This window comes from Mus pahari, chromosome 12 (assembly GCF_900095145.1).
Source record: "Mus pahari chromosome 12, PAHARI_EIJ_v1.1, whole genome shotgun sequence".
NCBI lineage: Eukaryota > Metazoa > Chordata > Mammalia > Rodentia > Muridae > Mus > Mus pahari.
Window position 1 is genome coordinate 29,695,335 of NC_034601.1, and position 18,104 is coordinate 29,713,438.

The 18,104-nt window shown below is 42.9% G+C and overlaps 1 protein-coding gene across 1 annotated transcript in view; it reads left to right on the forward strand.

The window, feature by feature from the left end:
- The first annotated feature begins 11,034 nt into the window (after window positions 1–11,034).
- Ccdc14 (coiled-coil domain containing 14) overlaps window positions 11,035–18,104 on the forward strand; it is a 33,408-nt gene continuing 26,338 nt past the window's right edge. The window contains exons 1-5 of the mRNA XM_021209649.1: window positions 11,035–11,242; window positions 15,845–15,897; window positions 17,023–17,095; window positions 17,316–17,385; window positions 17,477–17,596. Of these exons, the coding sequence (XP_021065308.1) occupies window positions 11,069–11,242; window positions 15,845–15,897; window positions 17,023–17,095; window positions 17,316–17,385; window positions 17,477–17,596 (490 nt within the window). The 5' untranslated portion in view covers window positions 11,035–11,068. The remainder of the gene's footprint in view (window positions 11,243–15,844; window positions 15,898–17,022; window positions 17,096–17,315; window positions 17,386–17,476; window positions 17,597–18,104) is intronic.

Here is an 18,104-nt window from a genome sequence, read left to right on the forward strand (position 1 = left end):
GACTGAAATTTCACCCATTAAAGTGTGTGGATTAGTACACAGACAAGAAGTTACTGATGGCACTGTTGGCATCAGTTGAGACAAAGTGATTGATAACATCATTGTTGCACTGTTGCTCTTTTAAAAAAGTATGCACAGCCAAACAGTGGATGGAGGCTGGGGACTCTTATGGAAGAGTAGGAAGAAGGATTATGGCCTTTAAGGGGATAGGAACTCTACAGGAAGACCAACAGAGTCAACTAACCTGGACTCTTGAGGCTCTCAGAGTCTGAACCACCAACCAAAGAACATACATACATGGGTTGGTCCTAGACCTCCCCACACATATGTAGCAGATATGCAGCTTGGTCATCATGTGGGTCCAGAACAACTGGAGTGGGGGTTATCCCAAAAGCTGTTGCCTGTCTGTGGGATATGTTCTTCTACCTGAGCTGCCTTGTCTGGCCTCAGTGGGAGAGGAAGGGCCTAGGCTCACAGAGACTTGAAGTGTCAGGGTGGGGGAAATACCCCAGGGGGCCCCCACCCACTCAGAGGAGAAGGGGAGAGGGGAGAAGGGAAGGATTGTGGGAGGGGGTGACAGGGAGGGGAGCAGTGAGCTGGACATAAAGTGAATAATTTAAAAACTTAAAATTTAAAAAGTGTGTGTGTGTGTGTGTGTGTGTGTGTGTGTGTGTGTGTGTGTGTGTGTGTGGTGTGATAGGGAACAACCTGGGGTGTCAGTCTTGCCTTTCACCTGGTTTTGTTACAGTCTAGGGTTTTTCTTTTTTTTTTTTAATGAGGTTTGCTTTCTCTGCCAGTTAAACAGGAAAGTTTCAAGTGCAACAAAGAAATCTCTAACACTTACTAACAGTAACAAAATCAGCAGTTGAACACCTCCAAAGGGTGAGGAAACACAGAAAGACCCTGCTAGTCAGGGCCAACTAGGGAAACGGGAAACCGAGCTTCTCCCTATAGGCTGGAGTTTGGTTTTCCGATTGTTGTTGTTGTTGCTTGTTTTTGCTTGTTTTTGGTTTTGAAAGGTTTTCCTCTGCTAGCTTAGAGTTGGTCTGCTGAAAGAAAGCTAGGATGGCGTATTGGCCCACAACTGTTATGTAGACTTATCCTGATCCCACCTTGAACTTGAGTCAGTCCATCACCCGGGGCCTATTGGCAGAAGAAGACGCCTGTAAGGCCTTTGTTTTAAGCTGCCAGGCTTTTGTCTCAGCTCCCAGGGTGAGGAAGAAGCCATCCAAGTCAGAACTTGTCTTTATTAGTCATGGCCCCTGTCCTTGCTGGCCTGTCAGGGAATCTGTCTTAACTCCTGGCCCCTCTGTTTGAAATGGGGAGTATCTTGTTTGCTGCCAGGCTACCTGGCCCACGAGATTTTCCTGGCATGCCCTGCCCCTGCCTCTCTGTAGAAACACTGGGATTACAAATGTATGCAGTCTCATCTAGCTTTCTGTGGATTCTATGTATCCATATTCAGGACTTCGCCCTTGTGAGGCAGAAGATGGCTTCCCCACTGAGCTGTCTCCCGAATGCTAGTTGTTGAATTTCTCAGATAACATTTGGTATCTACCATTTCCCTCCTATTTGCTATTTTACTAAACCAACAACACTCACCAGAATCATGACCTTCAACAAGTCTGAATCATTCACCGTTAGCATCACCACAGGGGCTATACAGCTCTGGCCTCCAATGCTATGCTGTATGTATTAGTCACTTTCCTCTTGCTGTAATAAAACACCATGGCCAAAAGCAACTTAAGGAAGTGGGTCCCCACTGATGTCCTTCTAGCAAAGTTGCACCCCATCCCATTTCCCCAAATTTCCCCAAATAGGACCACCAACTGGGGACTGAACAGATACTTTTTTTTTTTTATGATTTATTTATTTATTATATGTAAGTACACTGTAGCTGTCTTCTGACACTCCAGAAGAGGGCGTCAGATCTTTTTACAGATGGTTATGAGCCACCATGTGGTTGCTGGGATTTGAACTCCGGACTTTCGGAAGAGCAGTCGGGTGCTCTTACCCACTGAGCCATCTCACCAGCCCTGTGAACAGATACTGTGAACCAAGATTTACCTTTCGTCCTCCAAGTTGCTTATCTCAAGTATTGGGTCACAATGACATTTGAATACAATAATAATAACCAATAATTATTCAGCATTTACCACATACATAAGCCTATGGGAAACACTTAAGTACAGTTTCATTTTTTTTCTTTGAGTCGAACTGTACGAACTCTGTGCCATTATCCAATGTTATAGATGAGGAAACTGTCTTAGAACAAGGTCACAGAAAAAGGATTTTTTTTTAAGGTCACAGAAAAAGGATTTGAATCCAGGTCCATGTGACTCTTAAATTGTGTTGTCTTTCTCATATGCTCAGTGATGGGCCATGTATAGGACCCCCTACCCTCAGTAAGGATTCCAAAATTCCCCTGGGTTTACTTTAGGGCAGACAATCCTAGGGATGGGGAGATGACAGAGTAAGGCAGTTGTGGAAAGAAAGGGTGTTATCTAGCCTATTAGCCTTGGATCCCCGTTCTAAAGGGAACTTCTACGAGACAATGTGGGACAAACCAATGCAGGTTTACTAGTCTGGGGAGTGAAGAAGCTCTTTGCCTATTGTTGTTAAAGGCAGTTTCCTCACCAGACTTCTGCTACTGTCTAAAGCAGTGGTTCTCAACCTTCCCAATGCCACGACCCTTTAATATACAGTTCCTCATGTTATGGCGACCTCCGACTGTAAAGGTATTGTCATTGCTACTTCATAACTGTAGTTTACTGTTGTGAATCATAACATAAGTGATATGTAGTTATGTGATATGTGACCCCCACCCCCAATGGGGCCTTAGAACCACTGGTCTAAAACTTTTTTCCCCGTGGTCTTTCGTTCAGGCTTGTTCCTTTTGTGACAGAAAATAACTCTGAGGCAGGAAGTCACAGGTACACGCAAGCAGCCACCAGAATCTACACTAGGCTTTTTACAGAGACTTTGATGAAGTTTTAATGTTTGACCACTGTTCCTGCTTCTCCATGGGTCTGACGCAAGTCCCAGAGGTTGCCTGCAGGGCAAGGTGTGACTGACAAGGAGCTGTATTAAAATTCACACGTGACCCCACCACCCTCGCCCGAACTGCTTGTGTTGAGATTATTCCAAGGAAACTCTTGATCCTTGCCGCCAATGCCCTCCTCGGACCCATCCCTCAGGCCCCTTTCACACTCAGCAATTTCTGAATCCTAGCATGACCCCGGCCAAGCTGTCAACTGAAGATCCTCAGAGCAGATGGTGTGTGGTTCTCCCTTAAAAAGAAAAAATAAAATAAAATAAAATAAAATAAAGAATTCAGGAAGCAATAAACTCAGGAGTTTATAAAGAAAAAAGAAGTGGGTTCCTTTTTTATCCCCCTCTAAATTAAGCTATTTTGATTACAGTGAAGGCTGCAGATACATTTAAAGCTTTGGCAGAAAATGCAAAACCATGGCTTTATTCTGTTTTACTGTGTTTCATGATCTGCCATCCTCAATGCCATCCAATTGTGGAACTCTCCGCCTACCATCCCTCGGTAGCTAAGAACTTCCAGGATGGCCTTGTTAAGCAACAGGAGCTGGACTCTTGAGTCTGCACAGCTGGTTTTGAATTAGGTTAGAAGAATCTTAACCTGAAATTCTTGGAGTGGTTCTGCCTCTGATGATATTCTGTGCAAGTATGTTGCAGAAATGTACACATTAGCATTTTTTTTCCTGAGGGAAAACCTTACAAAGCTTTTAGTGAGTCTTAAAGTTGTAAAGGTCAAAAAAACTTTGGGTTGGAAATGGTTTCAAAAAGCACCAAATGCCTTGGGGGAAGGCAGCAGAATAATTCTCAAGTCTTTCCAAGCCCAAGTGAGCTCATCATGCACCCAGCAAGTGACATTATGCACAGCCTCTTGCTTTTGATTCTTATATCTGGCTTTAAACCTGTGTTTTAAATTCAGACCTTCATATACGTGCAACTTTAGTTTTCTCTTGGAACATGGTCAAACATGAACAGAAACGTTTGCCCTTCAGAGATGAATTATTTGGAAAGTCATTGGTCCAATCAGCTGAGTTATAAAAAGACTGAATAGAAAAGGTAGAGCCATACACTCAAATTAGAAGAGGAACTAAAACTTCCATGTCAGGCTACCAGGACTGGCTCTGAGTGGCCCTGAATCTTGGGCATTCAGGCAGCTGGCAGCCCCAGATTACCATAGGCATCCCCCCCAAATAATTTATGAACTTATTTACTTGAATGATTTTTAAATTCCTACCACATGCAAGGCATTTCACTAGACAACCGAGATTTTCACTGAATAAGGCAAAGCCTCTGCATTCACAGATGGGAAATTCTACTTGAGGATGCTGACATAAAGCCAGGCATAAGATTATGACTGTGGGGCTGGAGAGATGGCTCAGTCTCTAAAGGCTAGGCTTACAAACAAAACAGTACGATGATGACAATGAGAATTGGTGTGGTCCCATATTAGCTTGGGGGCACACAACCTCGAATTCAGGAGCAGGAGAGAGGTGGAAGGCAAGCTTTTCTTGAGCTAATCTGAGAGCAAACTTCGAAGCTTTCAGTCGAAGGAGACGTCTTAGCCCACATCTTCGCCAAGTTCCAGATTCACACGCCTACCAGTCACTGACCCAGTCCACTGTGGAATCACTCCAAAGTTCAACGTGCCCCTAGAGGCATCCTGTTTGTCATTCTTCCACAACAAAATATCGGGGGGTGGGGGCAGTGACAACGAGACCGTAAGCTTCCCTATAGTCAATTGTCCCTGAAGAAAACGCACAAAACAGAAGCAATGATAATATTCACCCCTTGCTTTCCCCAACCTACGGTCAAGTCCGGACCATTTTACCTCCTATGTTCTTTCAAATGTATCCTTTTCATCCTTCCCTGTTACACCTCTTCCCCATCCTTCCCAATGTCCTCATACTGAACGTAGATTTTAGTCAGTCTTTTCTGGATAGGAACAGAAGATATCCCAGTTTTTAAATAGAAGAAGCTTTACAGAGCCATGGGCAAAGGAATGTTGAGGAACACAGGAACTAGCAAACGATTATCACTTTTACTCCCCAAATAATATTTTATTAGAGCTCAGGAACTCAGACGGATCAATACACCTCAACCCCCCTTCTCTTCTGTCTTCAGCTGGCTCTTCTTGTTGACTAAACAAGACCTGAAGCTGGAGGACGACATTGAGTGATGTCAGCCTTACTTACGGGTTGGTCCCTGAGACAAGAAAGGCAAAAATTGGAGGTTGGGGATAGGACTCACATCCATGTTTGCCTCCCCACCCCCAAACGCTGAGTACACCATAGAGACTGAGGTATGAAATGGTTTAAGCTTTGAAGGACGCGGAGTCTCTTCGACGACTCAGTTCATCTACAGTCGCAGGAAAGCAGATGTAGATGATTGGAAAACCGATCCTGACTGCTCCAGCACTGGATGATGCCCACCGACATTGAGCATGCGCTCTTCCTGCCCTCTCTACTCAGAGGTCCCACACTGAGCACTTCTGGGAACTCCCTCACTGATACTCCCAAGCGATGCTCCACAAGTGTCTAGATATTTATTGCATCAGAAAGGATACAATTATCCAATGTACAACTCCAAACTCACTTATCCATTTCCCCAAATCAGCACACCTCTCTTAAATAGCCTTTCCCTGTCCCCTAAATAGAATTACAGTTGGGGACGTCAGAATTTCAACCTTCAGGCTTTGGGTCTTTGGGGGTTTATCTTTCAAACCTTCCCCACACCCCCACCCCGTCTCCAAAAAAAAGGAAACAGACAGACAAGCAAAAAACAAGCAGCTGACAGGATTCGGCTAAGTGCTGCAGACTGGAGACTCCTGTATCACTGTTCACTGTCATCTTAGTGAACTTCACTCAGTTTGAAGATCCCTGCAGAAACCTTTACCTGTCACCTTTGCTTTGGAATAGTAACCCAAAGCCTTAACATTCACAGTCTGACCCTTACGTCTTCCTTCCCCATGTCTACATTCAGCCACAGTCTAGTCTTTTTTCACGCAATATATGCGATCTGTATGCTTAGAATGCCCCTCTGTTTTGACCTGCCAGTGAAACGTTCGTGAATCCTGAACGACCTGTCAGGATCCGATTGGATACAACCACAAGAGGGTCTCTCTCTATTCACAAGGTCGAGCTTGGGACTTGACTAACAGGACGGGTTCGGGTGGAGAAAAGCGCCAAACACACATTGGGGCAAGGTTTTACAGAAAATAGCAAGTGAAGGGTGAGAGTTTCTAGCCTAGCAAGGATCTAATTGGGGGGCGGGTACTGTGGCCTTTAGCCTAATTGGCTGGTGCTGGGAGCCAAATCATAAATTTAACTTCTGCTTTCCTCTTGATTGGTGGTTGTTAGGCAGGGGTGGGCTTGTAACCTGGGGGTACAGATTTGTTGGGGGAATAATCTAGAGACTGGTGCTAGATGCTGCGCGTGTGCCTGTGTAACCTGGAGATGCAGGTCTTGTTGGGAGGTAGCCTGGAAACTGGAGCTAGGCTCAGGCTTTTTTGGCGGGAGGGGGGGGGGGGGGGGTGGAGGAGGGGGGGTTGGGGGGGAGGTGGGAGGGTGGTAACCTGGAAACCAGCCTGTTAGGTCAGGTTCCATCTCTCACCAGCAAGATGTGGCCACGGGCACAATAGACTGTGAATAACCAACCGCTTTCTAATTGGATTTGAGGCCTGCTGCACAGAACGAAATTCAAAACTCGGTACTGTGAGCCTGAAAAGCCCTTGGCTGGCAAGTTCATAAGCTGTATAGGGGAAATCTACTGCTGTTCTGCTAAACGATTGTGCTGTCAAATTCTTCTGAGTATTTATGGGAACCTTTATTCCTAGAGGTCTGTGGTATTCTCAACCTTGGTCAGAGAAGCTTCTTTTTGCAGTAGCTAATGGTAAGACCCGTAACAGTCAGGGTGTTTAGAATAAATGAGCTCACAGATGGTCTCTCTGATGTGGTACCTAAATGTTATTACCTATAGGTTATAACCCTAAATGGAGCATCCGTATCAGCCCTCTTCACTGCTCTTCATGCCCAGGGAGTATCAGGAAGAGAAGGTGTAAAGGATGTGGTTTTGGACAGGACAGGAACTCACAATAGCTGAACAGGACCAAACCAGTCAAAATTCCACTGTGCATAAAGGATGGGCTCACAGAAGAAATGGTTGAGAGGGAGAATCCTTCTCCGTTGAGGGTGTGGCCACTGGGAGGTTGCCTGTGCTCAGATGGATGGCCCTACATCTATGTGCATGGAGACAGCACTAACTGGACTTGGTGGGATATCTAGATATCTATATCTATCAATACATGACATGAAGTTGGGATGTATTAAGAGGGAGTCCTGGGAGAGCTGGGAGGGGAAGTGGCAGATAGGTCTGATCAACATATATTATATGCATCTATTACATTCTTTTTATTTTATTTTTTTTTTTTTTGATTGTTCAAGACAGGGTTTCTCTGTTTACAGCTTGGCTGTCCTGGAACTCACTCTGTAGACCAGGCTGGCCTCGAACTCAGAAATTCACCTGCCTCTGCCTCCCAAGTGCTGGGATTAAAGGCATGTGCCACCACGCCTGGCAGCATCTATTACATTCTTAAATGATAAAAAATTAAAATCAAAGCATGAAAACGGAAAGAAAAATATTCTTCTTCCCTCTCCAAATTCGCTTTCACGACTCTCCCTACTGCTTTATTTATAATGTCAAGTAACAAGCCAAAAATAGAAAAAAGCAAAAGGGAAGACTAGTGGAACACTGCACAACCATTTTATAATTGTGTATTAATAGGGAAATGCTAATGTGCTACTAAGAGAAAATGGTAATACATACCCAAAGTATATTTATAGATGAATATTCACATAGAAAAAAAATCTGGAAGGAAACACACCAAAGAGTCACATGGATTATAGGTGACTTGTCTTTCCTTTCTTTTTTTTTTCTTTTTACATATATTCAAAATATAAGTATGTACTAATTAAGAAAGCAATGTTTAAGAAAATCAAATTTAAAAACCATCTCTGGGGAAGGAGAGAGATGTCATTGTGATTAAGAGCACTTCCGGCTCTATCAGAAGACCTGAGTTCAGTCTCCAACACCGACCTCAGGAGATACACAGCCACCTGTAACTCTAGCTCCAGGAGGTCCTCAGAGGGTCCCTGAGGGATCACGTCAGGAAGGGAAGAGGTAAGAATGAGAACCCAGTGCAGACTGACTTGGTCAATCTGAATCAGACTTCGGGGACTCTAATACCAGGTAGCTCACTGTCAGCATGTTTATAACATAGCACGATGTGGGAAAAGGTTTCCAGGCAACAATTGATCCAATCAGTCCAACTTCAGGCACACAATAAAGGTGTGACCAGACAGAAACTCCTTTACAGAGTACGTGTGACTGTGAGGGTGGGTTCTATAGCTAAAGGGCCTAGAATCTAGTGTGGTCTCTGACCCGCAGCATAGAGGTCAACAAGGCCATAGAGTACATGTGACCTCCCCTAAGGATGGGTAATGGCCTAGGGAGAAGAGTCTGGGACAGTCATGCTGGGGACTGGGTGAGAGCTACTCCATTGGCAACAAAGAGCTTACCAGGCCAGGCCGTTAACAAAACCCACTCCTGGCTTTCAGGATGAAATAAATGTTTTTTTGTTTTTTTTTTTGTTTTATGTTTTTTTTTTTATCTCCTCCATTGGGGAGACACCCCTGCATGCTGAATATTCTCAGTCCTCGTGATTACAAGAAGCTCCGTGTCCCCACCAGGATCCAATGGCCTCTGGAGGCCTTGCGCTCATGTGCACAAACCCATACAGGGACACACACACATACACACAAACACACACACATACACATATACACACACATATACACATACACACACATACACACATATACACATATACACATACACACATATACATACACACACACACATACACACACACACACACACACACACACACACACACACACACACACACACACACACAAACACACACACATACACATATACACACACACATACCCACACATACACATATACACACACATATACACATACACACACATACACACATATACACATATACACATACACACATATACATACACACACACACATACACACACACACATACACACACACACACACACACACACACACACACAAACTTATAAAGAAAGAGAAAGGGAAGCATCTTTGATTTCAGGTAAACACTTACCAGAAGGATGGGGAAAGAAAGGAGAGTTTCAAGGTCATTTAGGTATGGTCAGCCTTTTGAAATTTGAAATTGAGGCCTAAGGTTGCCACCTATGAAGTTCATACTGGAGAACCCCAATAGAGCTACTAAAAATAAATTGCAAAGCCTTCACCTCATCGTTTTAAGTAAGATTTAAGATTTGTTTTAGGTGGCATTCATAGGTATCCTGGGGAACATGCTGCCTTGTGGCCAGCACAACAAATACTAAAATCCCTCCACTTGGAGGGTTTCCTATACAGATAGGAAGATTTTACTTGTGGAATATGTATATATGTGTGTGTGTATATGCATGTAATATAATTTTATTTATATAATGTATATATTTTTATTTTATTTATTTTTAATTTTTTTTTTACATGTATAGATGTTTTCCTTGTGTGTAGGTCTGTGTACTACATGCCGGTGACCAGAGGCCAGAAAAGAGCATTGGAGTCCCTGGAACTGAAGTTATAGATGGTTGTGAGCCGCCATGTTGGTGCTGGGAATTGAACCCAGACCCTCTGCAGTTGTATCTAGTGCTCTGAAGTTATGAGCCATCCATCTCTTTAACTACATTTTAACTCGTTTCAAAAGAATTATTCATTTATTTATTTATTTAATGTATATGACACTGTAGCTGTCTTCAGACACACCAGAAGAGGGGATCGGATCCCATTACAGATGGTTGTGAGCCACCATGTGGTTGCTGGAAATTGAACTCAGAACCTCTCTGGAAGAGCAGTCAATGCTCTTAACCACTGAGCCATCTCTCCAGCCTCATTTAAATTCATTTTTTAAAAAAGATTTATTTAAGTAGGGTGTGATAGCATACACCTTTAGCACCAGCATTAGGTAGGGAAAAACAGGAGGGTCTTTGTGAATTTCAGATACATTGTAAGTTTCAGGCCAGGCAAAATTATGTGGTAAGAAAAGGTGTCTCAAATATGTGTGTGTGCATGTGTGTGTGTGTGTGTGTGCCTGTGCGTGTGTGTGTGTGTGTGTGTGTGTGTATACATACACATCCTTCTTTAAAATGTCGTATGCAAGTGTGAGTACTACTTGTATGACTGAGGAGGCAGAAGGGAGCACTAGATCTTCTGAAATTGGAGTCACGTGGCTGTGGCCCACTGTCTGTGGGTACCCAACCTGGGTCCTTTGCAAGGGCAAGAGCTGCTCTTATCCACTAAGTCTCTACAGGTCCCAGGGTTTTAAAATCAACGCAACCCTTTTTATAAAGGTAGCCATCTTACCACAGAAAGAAGAGTCAACCAGGTTAATTTCTCTACAACTTGATTTAAAACAATCCCAAATATAGTGTCTCAAACACCATTCTCTATTTAGTGCTGCTATCAGTGGTAAAAAATACTGCCATCCTTTATCAACAGCAATTATCTCGATAGAAAAAGTAGGCAGCCAAACCATGCACTTAATAAACCCAAAATCCCAACCATGGAACACTGTTCAGGTTAGATTTCTATTGACTCTCAAGAGCAAATACACTTAAAACAGTACACAAAGCTTCTGAAATCCAGCGGTAGTCCTTTACCCAATGGGCTGGCGGGCCCTGGTTCCCACTTCAAGCAGTTTGAAATGGGTGCTGCAAAGCCATGGAATTCCTAGCCCCGCCCCTCCCGCTAGGCCCCGCCCGAGCCCCGCCCCCGTGTCCGCCCCGCCCCCCGGGCCGTCTGTTGGCCTCTCCCACTCTCCTCCTGGGCGTGGCAAGCTGGAGCACGCGGAGTCAGTTGCGCACGCCCAGGGCTCCTGGTCCCAGCCCGAAGGAAAACCTTTAGCGCCAAGGAGGCTATGAGGCGCGGCGTTCCGCAGCCTCCTTCCCGGAAGCGGAAGCTCAGGGGGCGGGACAAGGGAGGTCCGGAGGTCTCGGCGGTTAATTCTTTTTTCCTCAAGTATTCGTTTCCCTACGTCTGGGCTCTTCTGAGGCTGAGAGAAATGGTCAGGTCCGGATCTCGGCCGGGCCAGGTGAGGGCTGCGGACCTGATGCTGATGATGTGGGGTGGCGAGAGGCGAGGGGGATTTAGGAAGGTACTGGAAAAAAAAAAATAAAACCAGTAACTGCGGCGCGCCCGACGTGGTGAGGACGTCCCTAGAAGAATGCTTTACTCGGCGGCCGTGCCAGTCTTCCAGAGCGCAGAGTTTGGTGTCAGACCCCGGGCTCGAAGCCCAGCCTTTATCACCAGTGCAGTGACCTCCATCCCGCTCTGTGCTTTGCAATTATTTACAATATTACGTAGTTATCCAGCAATTGTGCCTCTACTAAGCCAGTTTCCGAAAGCTTCCTCTTTCTGCCTCGGTAATTTGTTCTACTGCCTAATAACATCTCTATCTGGGAAGTTCTTAGGATCTAACCTCTTAGCTTGAGTTAATCCTCGCCCCAGATTCAGCTTCTCGGCGCTTCCACCGGTGCTTCTATGAACTGATCTTCCGTCTCTGTTGTTGAGGTCTCCCAGTAAGTGGCTGCACCAGCCCTACACCGTTCTCAAACGCGTGACTCTTGATGGTCTCTAGTAACTGCCCAAAGTACGACAGGGGAACCCATTTTCAAGATACACACTTGGCTTGGAACAGAGCCATTTTGGATCCTCTGTAGTCCCCGCCCCATCCACTCAGGTCCAATAGAGCTTAATTAGTTTTAGCCCTGCTGTTCCCTGGGTGTTCTGCCCCATCATGCTTCCACTTTTTTTTCACACTATGGTGGGCCTGTTAATTCCATTTTCCTTCTAGCCCTCATGTCAAGAACCGTCTCTAGAATATTTTTCAACACCATCACATCTCCGTTAGTTGTGTGTTCTTCAGGCTACATCTTGCAATCTTCCACAAATCACTTCATGTTGGACATGGTGCTAGTCTACTACTGGAATATTTCATCTCTGTCTTGGAGATTTAGAAAGCACTTGGCATATAGTAGATTTGGGGTTTTACTTTGTTTCCTATAATGTCTTTCTTGTTAATGTATATTTTGCACCCCCCCCAACCTGTCTTGAGACTTCCGTTTTTGAATGGTTGCATGTTGTTAATATGTCTAGGGAAATATGCTGTAGTCATCAAAGAAATGGAAATTAAAATATTTTCTATCACAAAATAAGTATTAGTGATGGTGTTGAGAAATTGGTACTCTTGTATAGTCCTGGTAGGAATAATATAAATAGTATAGCTTCCTCAGAAAACAAGCCGAGCATGACAATGCACAACTGTAGTCCTAGTACTTGGGAACCTGAGGCAGGAAGATCATGAGCTCGAGGGCAACTTGAATAACAGTGAGATCCAGTCTCAAAAAATCCCAAACCATTTAAAGTAGAGCTGAGGTGACCTAGCCAGCTCCATTACTGGTATTTATTCAAAAGAGCTGAAATCAAGATTTTAAAGAGCTGTTTGCATTTCCTTGCATTGCTGTATTAGTCACAATAGCTAAATAACTCTTGAGTGAGTGGATAAAGAAATTACGGTCACATACATCTAATGGAATATTCTTCAGCCTTAAGTAAAGTCTGCCATGTGCAGTAGCAGCTGTGACATGTGAGACTGACCTAGTGGACTCCGTTGTTCTAGAGGACAGATGCTGCATGATTTCCCACACATGTGTCTGAAGTAGACCAAGTCAGAAGCAGAGCAGTGGTTAGGCTGCGGCTGGGGAGAGCATGGGGTTGCTACTCAGTGTTAAGTCAGTATAAGTGTTAAGCATATGAAATCTAGGAGTCAGTGAGATATCGTACCTGTAGGTAATACTTTATTTTGTTAAGACAGAGGAGATGTTAAATATTTTTATGACATTCTCTATTTTAAAAGAAAATGAGATCTAAAAAAGCTGTGGAGTTTGGTTAAAAATGTTAAAGCAGCCAACTTGAAGGAGCTCCCTCTCTGATTGACTCTGAAACAATTTGAGCATCATATTTTTTTAAAAAGATGTATTTATTTTTATGTGCATTGGTGTTCTGCCTGCATGTCTGTGCAAGGTGCCAGATCCTCTGGAACTGGAGTTATAGACAGGTGTGAGCTAGCTTCTGTGCTGGTGCTGGGATTAAGCTCAGGTCCTTTGGAAGCACACCTAGTGCCCTTGAACGCTGAGCTGGTCCTCTGGAAGAGCAACCAGGGCCTTTAACTGCTGAGCCATCTCTCCAACCCAAGCATTAATTTTTTTAAAACAAAATTTTAATAAACTTTGCTATTAAAAACTCATTAATAGAAAACATCACAAATGAAAATCACTCAGATCCAAAGTCTATGGAACTCTGAACTTTTGTCCAGTTAGAATAGCCATTCTGAAGCTGTGATGCTTCACTCTGGATTTCATACTATCACTATTGAATGAGTATTAATGTACTTTTCCATCACGAAAAAATGAAAACCCATGGCAAAGGATTAGAACAATTACCTTTCTATCCTCTTTTGTCACTCATGTTCATCACCTGCACTCATTCCTTCCTCATCCCCTAATGTTTATCCTTTTGTTTTCTTTTTCCACTTTGTATAGTGTATTTACCTGTATATTTGTTTACATATGAGCATCACTATTAGTAGTGAGTCATAGTCTTTTGACTAGAATAGGAATCAATGTGTTCACACTAACCAATCAATAAGGAAGAAAGAAAGGTCCTATTAGTTGAAAGTCAGCTAATAAATGCAGAAGGAACTGTGTAGCTACATAAATATGTCACAGTTTGATAAAACATTCACTTAAATACAAACCATTAATGGATGTTCATACTACTGAGAGAGTTTGAGGATATCCACACAGTGTCAGGGTATCTTATAAAACACTTGATTAGAAAGATAAAAATAGTATGTTTGTTTGTTTTTGAGACAGGGTTTCTCTGTGTAGCAGTCCTGGAACTTTCACTGTAGACCAGGCTGACAGTGAATCACAAAATAGTAATCTTAATGATGAAAATCCTGGCAGACACCATTGTATATCACCAGTGTATCATTGTATATCACCAGTAACAGGACAAACGAAAATCACTTGCCTACTTGTATTGAGAATGACATATCTCTTGCTGTGTTCCTGACAGAAATACCTAACCTGAGTCAGATCATGAGGAAACAGTCAATCTAAATATTCAGAGAATCATTATGCAGAACAATTAGCCTTTACTTTTCAATTATGTCAAAGCTATGGAATATGACAGCCCAAGGAACTATTCCAGATTAAAGGAGAATCACAAACCACAACAATTAGGTTACCATGTGATTCTGGATTGGATATGGACTGGCCTTTGTTCTTTTCTATAAAGGACAAAATTGGGATTAGTGCAGTGTGAATCAGGTCTATCTAGATTACAGCATAATGCTAAAGTTTTCAATTTTTATAGCTATATTTGGGAATTTTGTTCTTAAGGAACATTTAGGAATATTATGATTTCTACCTATTTTGAAATGGGCAGACAAAAGAAATGTTGCTCTATTTTGAGATTATATATGTCAGGCAAAACATTTTTGTTTTAGTATGATAGTGTAAATTCATAACCCTTTTGTAAAGGTTTATTTCCTATAACATTATTTGGGGCAAAAATACATAGTGTTTGTGTGTGTGCGTATCCAAATAGAGAAGAGTAAATAACACCGAGACACTCGGTAATCACTGTGTAAGACTCTTGCTATGAAATACGTAACCATGTGGAGACTTGACTGAAGCCGCCAACACTGGGGGCACCTAGGAGTGGACTGAGGGGAGGATTAGGAGCTTTGATGTCTTAACATTTTCTTTTGAGTGGCGATTATAATTATCAGATACAGTTATTATGATATAAAGCACATATGACATAAAGCTTTCCAATTGTCCTGTTCTGGAAGGCTCTCTTATCAGCTTCTGCAGATACCCAGTTTTCCTGCCTAAAGACAACGTTCTTGCATAGCTTCCAGGACATTGGGTGTGTGTAAAGATGAACACCTTGTCTACATAAAAGTCATCCCATCTATATTAGTTTTAAAATGCAAACTTAAAATTGTTATTCAAGTTTAAAAAGAGTGAGAAACTGAGATGTAGATAAGAGTGTTCAGTGTACTAGTCTTGCCCAGCCATCTAAGAAGTTGGAAGATGACCAGGGTTATGAGGAGATAACCCTGATTGTCACCTCTGCGTGTGTGCATGTGGAGGTCAGGGATCACTTGTCTTCCTCACTTCATTGTTTGAGACAAGCTCTCTCACTGACCCTGGAGCTCTCACTGTTTTGGCTAGGCTGGCTGCCGTAATCCCCAGGATGAGGCTCTTCACCCTCCACTCCATTGCTGGGGTTATAGACGGGCCCTCAAGCCTGGCTTCCATGTAGATGCTGGGGGTCTGAACTCAGTGCCTCGTGCTTGAGCTGCAGTCAGTGTACCCGCTGAGCTGTCTCCCTGCTTTGTGTATGCTGGACAAGCATTCTCTCACTGAACTGTCTTCCCAGCATCTCTGCAGTCAGATAATTGGAAAGTAGAAAGTCGTTGCCAGGACAGGAAGAAGAAGGGATGAAAATTTACTGTGTCACTTTGGATGTATGAAAAAACACTTGAGTTCTAATGCAGGGATGCAGAATGGCAATTATTGGAACAGTAATTACATATCATGTGTAATATATTGTGTCACAGGTGGTATCTTCAGGAAGGCAACCTGGAGCTAAGTTACCAAATGGAAAGAAAGGGTGAGTACTTTTCTAAGCTCCCAAATTCAGGAACTCTGAACTTAGATTAAGATTAAGGAAAACTTTAAGGTCTTAGGGCTTGACCATATTTTGCCTACCTCAGGAAAACAAGTGGGGCTGCCTCCACAAGTAGTTGGGTGCTATGCAGATTATAAGTTATTAGTGATTAAGTCAAAGTCACCAATAACACATCAGTGTCACATTAAGGAAAGAAATGTTCTTGGAGTTGTGTTTAACCAGGAATGAATCCAGATTTAACTCTCTACTTCGTGCTTCCTGTGTCTTCTGGCCTCTCAGTCTGTTTTATGAGTCTGAATCTGTCTGCCTGAAGGCTGCCCTGTGAATCTGTGTGTGTCTATTCTCTCTCTCTCTCTCTCTCTCTCTCTCTCTCTCTCTCTCTCTCTCTCTCTCTCTGTGTAAATGCAGAGGGCTTCACTCTGTCTTTATTGAACAGCGCTAGAAGCATCCCATGGGGAAGGAATGGGACCCTTCACAGGAATCTTTAATAGAGTTTTACAGGGGATTATGTCACTCCAGCTGACCTAGACAACAAACACTACTTATCAGCAAATATCCATAATGGTGACTTTCAACCTTTTCATGATAGATTTTAGGAATTTGCTTTCAAGTCTGTGTTTGCCATCTTTAGCAAATGATGCCCGTGCATTACTCTGGGTCAGGGACATGGCAAAATAACTTGAGGTTGCAGCTGTGCATTAGCTGAGGCTGTAAAATGTGATTACCTGGGAAATCTAAGGCAAGTGGGTTTGGTCGTTACATTCTTCTCTTGAGGCAGGTTAAGCAAACAGTTTGAGATAGCAAAACTGGGAGAGCAGTTTTAGTCTTATGTGACCTTAAAGTGTATTATTCCCTATGGCTGTGAGGACCAGCAAAAGTTCAGTCCTTTAGAATGTAAGAGATGTTCTTAGAATATCCCATCACTACCTGGGTCATTCCAACCGAGTCAGAGTTTGGTGCTTAGTCGTCTGCATAATCCCCACAGTCCACGTCACATGTGGGCAGATGAGCTTTCTTTTCCATCTTTGCTGGAAAGGAAATGATTGTTTACATACTTTGAAAAAAATATTTGCAAATATTTTTAAGGATATCAACTTTGTTTTCTAGGACCCACGTAAGAAAAATAGCACATTTTAATGTAGATCCCGCCTGTCCTGTTCATTCTGATTCAGAAAGTCAGGTAAGGTTAAAGTGACTGGATGCAGTATGCTATTTTAATTGGACCTCAAGTAAGGCTAAGAAATGGACGGCAGTGGCAAAGTGAAGTGTGATTTGCACCAAGGAAGTATATAGGCTGTCGTCGCTTTAAGACAGGTTTCTACAGTGATAAAATGTGTAGAAAGAGATGTATTTGAGGAGGCATGGTGGACTTTTCTCTCTAATCGGCTTTCTTCCTACAGACGGACTCTGTACAGGGACTTGATGGTTGTGCTTCTTTGCTGCGGGACATTTTGAAAAATGAAGATTCAGGTTTTATTTTTTAAAGTTCTTTGCTGATCATCTTTTATCAATGAGGTAGTTCTTTTTCATGTTTACAGACCTTTCTTTTTATTATTAACAGGCTCAGAAATGGTATATTTGGAAAATAGATGTAATTCTAAACCTTTAGAAGGCAGAAAGAACAGATCTAAAAAGAAAGGGCCTGAAAAACACGTTCCTTCAGTGGTCCGAAAAGAAATACGTAAGTATTTTCCCTATATTTACTACAAGCTATGTGTGTGTGTGTGTGTGTGTGTGTGTGTGTGTGTGTGTGTGTACATTTCAGGAGTCAAGTCAGTGCCTGGTGTCTTTCACTATTTGTTGAGATGTCTTTTTACTGAACCTGAAGCTCACCAGTTCTGCTAGAGTGATTGGCCAGGAAGCTAGGGATCTGTCTGTCCCTGCTTCTCTAGTTCTGGGAATACAAACATGTACCACTATGCTGAACTTTTTACATGCCTATTGGGGATTTGAATCATAATTTTTTAAAAGATTTATTTATTTATATGAGTATACTGTAGCTGTCTTCAGACACACCAGAAGAGAGCATCAGATCCCATGGTTGTGAGCCACCATGCGGTTGTTGGGAATTGAACTCAAGACCTCTGGAAGAGTAGCCAATGCTCTTAACTGCTGAGCCATCTCTCCAGCCCCAAATCATAACTCTTTTAAAATTATCTTGTGTGTATATATTCTTAGTTAAAGAATAA